General features: G+C 36.4%; 1 protein-coding gene across 1 annotated transcript in view; it reads left to right on the top strand.

The window, feature by feature from the left end:
• The window catches only part of KIAA1143 (KIAA1143 ortholog), a gene marked incomplete at its 5' end in the record, with an annotated part of 7,488 nt that extends 3,760 nt beyond the window's left edge, over nucleotides 1-3,728 (top strand). The window contains one exon of the mRNA XM_009574410.1: nucleotides 3,517-3,728. Coding sequence (XP_009572705.1) covers nucleotides 3,517-3,728 — 212 coding nt within the window. The remainder of the gene's footprint in view (nucleotides 1-3,516) is intronic.
• Nucleotides 3,729-6,586: the final 2,858 nt, after the last annotated feature.

Raw genomic sequence — 6,586 nt, 5'->3', positions numbered from 1 at the left:
TAAATCAAAGCTAATTTTACAGTATTTAAGTAACAAAAACTTTCCCAAGTGTCCTTGTAAATGATTGAGATTGAATATCTGAGCAAGGCTGGCCTTTTTATCTTCATGATACCAGTGTGCAGAATTTCTGTAGTAAATTCTTCCAAAGGCATGCATAGAGATGGGTGGCCAGAAAGCACTAGAAGCAGCATCTGAAATGGCTGACCTGAACTTCTAACCCTAAAAACCATTAAGAAATTTGCCAGGTTATCATAAATTTTTTCCAACCTTTATCATTGAATAGACATATATCTTGAAATACTGTTTGCGCTGCTCCTCCTGTTGTTCCTGCCAGTTTAGTGCCATTTGTGTTTCCTGTTGTTGCCTCATTGACCCTTGTGGACAGAAACTGCTGAAAAATGGTGCTGCTAACTACACAAATGACTACTAAATAAAAAATAAACTGAAGAGCAGTGTTTCTTTCTTTCATTTCTGCTTCTCTTGTAATACATAACTTGCAGTTAAAACAGAAGAAAAAAATTTCGGCATTTGTGGCTTCTTAAATTGATGTCACTTGTGAAGTGAGTTTTCAGCTCAAAGTCTGATTGTGCCCCTCTTAGTCGACCAGTGTAAAGGTTTGTGATCCAGGTAAAAGCAGCAATGACTAAGAACAGTCAGAATTTGAACTGCTAGTGTAGTTTTTTGACTTTCTTATCAGAACTGGATTTTATTATTTCTCCTGTAATGCTTTTATGTTGGTTGTATTTTACTTTGTGTGTTTCAGTGTGTTTATCAGAAATCCTGTTTTGCATAATTTGTAATACTGATACAGTCTTTTATCAGGGCTCTGTTTTAAAAACTGCCAACACTGAGATTGTTTCTTCAGTCTCTTTGCATTGCTTAATACAAGTCAGTTTTTGGAGGTCATCGATAAAAACAAAAAAGACAGCTGACACATAAGAGACTGGTAAAATTAGAAGGGATGAGGTGAAGCTTTTACCAGCTGGAAAAGACAATCTTAACAAATCAACACAAATTTCTTGAGCTGCTACATCAAATTCTTTCAAAAAGGATAGTCTGTCTGTTCTCCCTCCTTCCACAAGTTGCTTAGGTAAGGCTAGGCCTGCTGTGTTTCTTCATCTGCTTCATTCTTTGTCAAGCACTGCCAACGCATCATAGCTCTCTGAAGTTGTCTGAAAGGAATGTCCTTGAGCATATAATGAAATTTTAACAGTGTTTAACCAGGCGAAGAGCTAAAATCTTTGATGCAGAATGATCCACAAATAGTATTGAGGCCCTGGAGGTCAGAGCTAAGCTTGTTGCCATTTTGGTGGAGTTTTTGAGCTTTGCTCTGTTTATGCACTTTGCTTATCAAGAGTTTAAATTCATATTGAAAAGATACCTGTCAGTTTCTCCATCTGGTAGACAAGATGAAATTATTTTGTGCAGTTCACAACGTGGGTAGCAGGAGACTAGGGGGTAAAACTGGAATTTCTGACTTCCATTTTTACATGGAGTATGAGTACATAGTTAGTTACCCGATTTATTTTGTGGATATGCTTCCGTTAGGTTTTTAGGGGTTTGGTTTTTCAATTTACCGTTCTCAGAAAACGTAGTAATTGCTCTTTAAAAGAGTGTCCAATGAGATTTTTTGATGCTCCTCATGCTTATGCAGTAGCTGGTTGCTTTGAAGTCCTATTTCCACAGCTGTACTGGTACTGTATACAGTCTGTGTGCTGACTGGCTCAAGTATATAGACAGTTGGGTCTGCTAATAAGTGAAATTTTTCTTATAGATGCATTTTTTGGGCATAATTTGGCTTATATCATGTGCCTCAGATCTTGTTTAAGTTAGAAGATCTGGGTTTCCACATAAACATTGTAGTTAACCAGCAATTAGTAAGGGGAATTATTTTATATTTAACTTCAGAGCCCAAAAATGAAGGCAGGTATGTGGAAAAATATTTTGAATTTTAATCCAACTTCTGAGAAAAATGGTACATAGTGCATTTTGATTGGTTGGGTGTGATATGTTTTCAGAAATAGTTATTTTTCTCTGCCAGAATTTACCACAGGCACTTCCTAAACTTCTGTATCCCATGTACAGCATCTAAACACCTAAGCTTTCCATGCAGAATTCACAAAGGATCCATTGACAAGTATGCGTATCATATCTACACTTTATTATTGCTAGTAATTCCTTGTAACTGTAATGCTTTTCTAATGCATCAGCACTGAAATATTTTCCCAAAATCTGGTCAGTTATTTTCTGCACAGTAGTATTCTCTCATAAACTACTGCAGAAATGTGCATTCTGTAGAAGTCATTGACAGAATTGGTGCTTAGTTTTTTAAGCTAGGTTTCTTCTTAAAAAGGGTCTGTGAAACTCAAGGAATTATAAGTGAAGTTTTGTAATGAGGTTGATCTGTACCACACAACCCTTAAGACACCAGATTTAACAGTTGTATTGTTTGGAGTATGCACTGAAGAGTGTTTCAGCCAATGCTGTGCATGATAACACCAAAATGTTAAGTCCTCTGCTGTAATGCTTGTGAATTGAGGAAAGAATTAGTGCTAAAGACAAAAGATATTCATTGGTTATAATTAAATAGCACATAATCTTGTCAAACACATGCATATTGTTAGGAAATTTCTGTTGAATAATGAATTTCACAAAAGTACTTTAGGAAAAATATCTTGCACAGAACCTATGGCTCTTTAACATCCTGTCACATATACATTATGAAAATCGCAAACTACTGCAGCATGAGCTATTCTGTCTGATTCATGACTTTACAATTACACTTTTTTTTCCAGAAATATTGCTGTTAGTTGTGCAGTAGCTTTCCTCCTCTACCTGATAATCCTGGAAGGGACTTCTCTTGTTTTTAAAATTGTTATTTGCTCTAGTACATGCGGAGGAGCAGAATTAGTCAGTTGGAATAGTTTGGGGATTTTGCAGATACAAACAAACCCTAAAACTTTCATTCTATGCGATAATAAAAGGCAGGTTTATGACTATGTAATCTTTTTAGCTGTCTCAGCAGGACAGGGTATATTAGAAGAAAAAGAGAAGCTGTGTCTTGTATATGTGCCATTTTGTTCTTTAAAGAGATACCATAATTCTGAAATAAGTGCATTTGTTGTCATGGATTTTACAAATAGCGAAGTGGAATTAGAGGCTCCTCTAAAGTTGTCCTCTCCATTTTGATAAGTGGATGCAGCTGGATTGTGTGGGAAAAGGTCTACTGCTCACGGTCTCTTCTAAGTTAAAGCTCTGGTTAGTGAGAACCCATTTCTAATAGGAACTGCAGGAGAACTGTCTTCAAGGGCTGGTTTCCATGGAGCAGATGTGTGTGCATGAAGGACATTCATCGATACAGACTTTGTGGCCAAAAAAACCATTTTCACGATTGTTGTATTCTATCAGTGGTCTTGCTGATCTTTGTCGTAGGGAAAAAGAAAAGATAATAGTGAAGGTTTGTATGTGTGTGTGAACATGTGCAGATGAGTTCTAATTTTACTCTCTCTGTTATAGACGGTGAACCAGGACCTGCTGATGGAAAAATTATGTTCAGGAAACCAGCCAAACGTTCATCAGAGAAGTTTTTGGACTTCAATGTAAGTTCAAGTAAGAAGATGAAAGAGGCAAAGAAAACTAAGAGAGAAGCAACTACTCCTCAGAGTACAGCTAAGCAAATTAAAAATAGCAGTCTTCTCTCATTTGATGATGAGGAAAATGATGATTAGGAATTGTATTTTTTTATATTTTACTTACCCTTCTAGGGATCTGAGTAAGATTTGAGTGTTTTCCTAGAAATTGAAGCATAGTATCTGAGTCTCCTCTTACTTTGTTATAGTCAACTGGAGAAACATAGTGTAAAACTAGCAAGAGCTAAGTCTTTGCAGTTCACGTGGAACTGTATGAACAGTATGTCATGTCTTTATTTTAAAAGAGAATTTAACCACGTATGTAAAAGCTATTTGAGGTCACAAATGAGTAGCAAAATATACCTGTACATATCCAGCTTATATAAATTTGCAATCAATACATTTTAAAATGTCCTCCCTCCATTACTAAAAAATTATTTCCTCTCTATTTACTGGCCTTAGTTGACAGTTGTGTGTTTTTTACCTGTTATTGTTGACTTGACATTCAAAGATGCCTAAACCCTTGGAAATTGTGCACTTTGGTTATCACACTGATGGGCTCGGTGGTTTGGTGGTGGGTTTTTTTTGAAGTATATTTGTTCCGGTTGGCTACATATTCATGCTTATTTGGGATCTCAAACAGCTTATTTAAAAAAATGTATTTCATCTTTAAGCTGTGGAAAAGCATTATTTTGGTTTTATTAAAGTAGGAAATTGTAAACAGGAAATGTACGTCAAGAAATGTTATAGCTGTGATACAAAGTTTTAAAATGTTTCAATTGCCCATGTACAGTACACTGAAAGTGACCATTTCTCTACCATTTATGTAACAGGATGTGCTGAAATTCAAAATAACACTGAGAGCTGATGGAATTGGGGAGGACAAGGTGGTGGAAATGGGACTAGTGACTTTGAAATTACCTGGAAGTATGGTGTGTTCTGTAACCATATTTAAGCAAGATCTGAGACTGCTGCAGAATTACAGGGTACAAGGCAATGAAACCAGTTCTGCTGCTGAATGACAGGACATTCAAAATTATTTGGGCTGTAAAGCTTCAAATTTGAAGTTGCTGTGTGAAACAGCTGGTTTTAGTTTGTTAACCTGGTATTAAACAATAAATTATGTTTTCTATAAGTGGTCCAAAGATATTTTAATGAAAATTTCAGTGCATAAAATGGGATTTTTTTGTCACCTGATAATAAAGCCTCTTATGACTGCTACCTGTCTCCAAACATACCAACTTCCTGCAGCATAAGATCAGATGCAAATCTTCATACTATTTCACACTAATTGTGTGAGTGCATGATACCCTGATTTTGAAAATGAATAGATCTGTTGTCCTTTCAGAAAATTAAAACCAGACCTATAAATGCATATTAAAGTCATGTTGTGGCACTGGTCTGATACTAGAACTGCCAGAGAGGTGCAGTGTGACAACCTGATTATTCCCATGAGGACATGTTACATTTGTAAATCCATAATTTGTCTGTATTCTGCATATATAAAAAAGAAGATCAAACCTAGGAAGAAGAAATACAGAATCAAAGGTTCCCAGGGATTAATCTTTCCATTTATTTTGTATACTTAAAACTTGTTTGAATCCATTAAAATATATATATATACACACATACCCATGAGAGATCTTGTAGCATTACAGTATACTGAAGGAATATTTGGGCATATTTCAACAACTGAGTAAATACTCTGACTTGCTGAGACTCATCTGAAAGAGTGAATTAACCATTGACTGCTTACTTAAACTTTTCTCGTTCCGTTCATCAGCATAAAAATATACTTGCTTACATTTTTCTTGCACAGCCTGAAAGCTCTTCACTTTAGCTGTGAGGCCGTTTAGGAGACATGGCTATCAAGATAAATGCTAGCCAAGGATCAGAGAGAATTTGGATTTACCTTAAAATTAGAGAGGGCCTCCCAAATACACAGCTGATTTGGCATGTTCAAAGTAAGATTGAGGTCTTGTTTGAATCTCGTTAGTAATTGCATTTAAACAAAAATTACTATTTCTAGTGAAAGACTTGTGAGACTGAAGTCCAGTAAAAAGAGGGTTACCTCAAAATATTGGGGGCAGTACTTTTCCTTAATCATGCTCCTTGCTCTACAACTTCATGACAGATGTCTGGAATGCAAATAAATTAATTGGGTTTACTTGGAAATAATATAATGAAAGGCATGTTGTTCTTCAGGCAACACAGCAGGGGAAAGAAAGGTGGATATGGAAACCCAGTTTCTTTCCTTTATTCTGAGCGTGATTTGTAGTGCTCTGACCAGGAGGAGACCATTGTATTCATTGTATTTCACTCCCAGTTCACCTAACAGTAACTAATTGGATATATTTATTAAGAGGTGTGAGTGATGCACAAAAGCATTTTAGTCAAGTAGTCATGTGAAAATTCAGTGTTCTTAATGTGACATACCAGAAAAATTACACACGCCATCAACTCCCCATGAAACCTGTGACTAAAGAGAACAATTATTTGTTCATTTAGGAAAGAAATGTGAACCTGTCTTAAGCAATCACCTGCCTTAAGCAATGGGTCATGGAAAAATAATAATCGCAAGAACTTTCTAATAAAGGGGAAGCCAAAGTGAGCACATGAAACATGGGGCTAGGACTGGAATGGACAATTTTCCTGGCTTTTTCTTTCTCTCTTCCCTGCCACCATCCCCAGTCCTTTTCCCCTCCTGTAGTGGGGAATGTATATGTATTTTTTTCTTGTGGAGCTTGCTCAGGTAAGCGTTGAGAGAAGCGCTGTGGAGGAGCAAGGTGAAAGTAGCTGTGGCCTGTTACCTAATATGGGAATCTTGTACAGTTTTTATTAATACAGTCTTTGAAATTTCCCAGTTCATTAAGACTCCAAAACATTTATAGATGGTGGTGTTAGTTCTCGCTTCTTCTTAGCTAAGCAGTAAGCCGGAACAAACCTGGTGAACTGTA

Source organism: Fulmarus glacialis, unplaced genomic scaffold (assembly GCF_000690835.1).
Source record: "Fulmarus glacialis isolate BGI_N327 unplaced genomic scaffold, ASM69083v1 scaffold26613, whole genome shotgun sequence".
Lineage (NCBI taxonomy): Eukaryota > Metazoa > Chordata > Aves > Procellariiformes > Procellariidae > Fulmarus > Fulmarus glacialis.
This window is presented reverse-complemented; position numbering and strand designations above follow the sequence as displayed.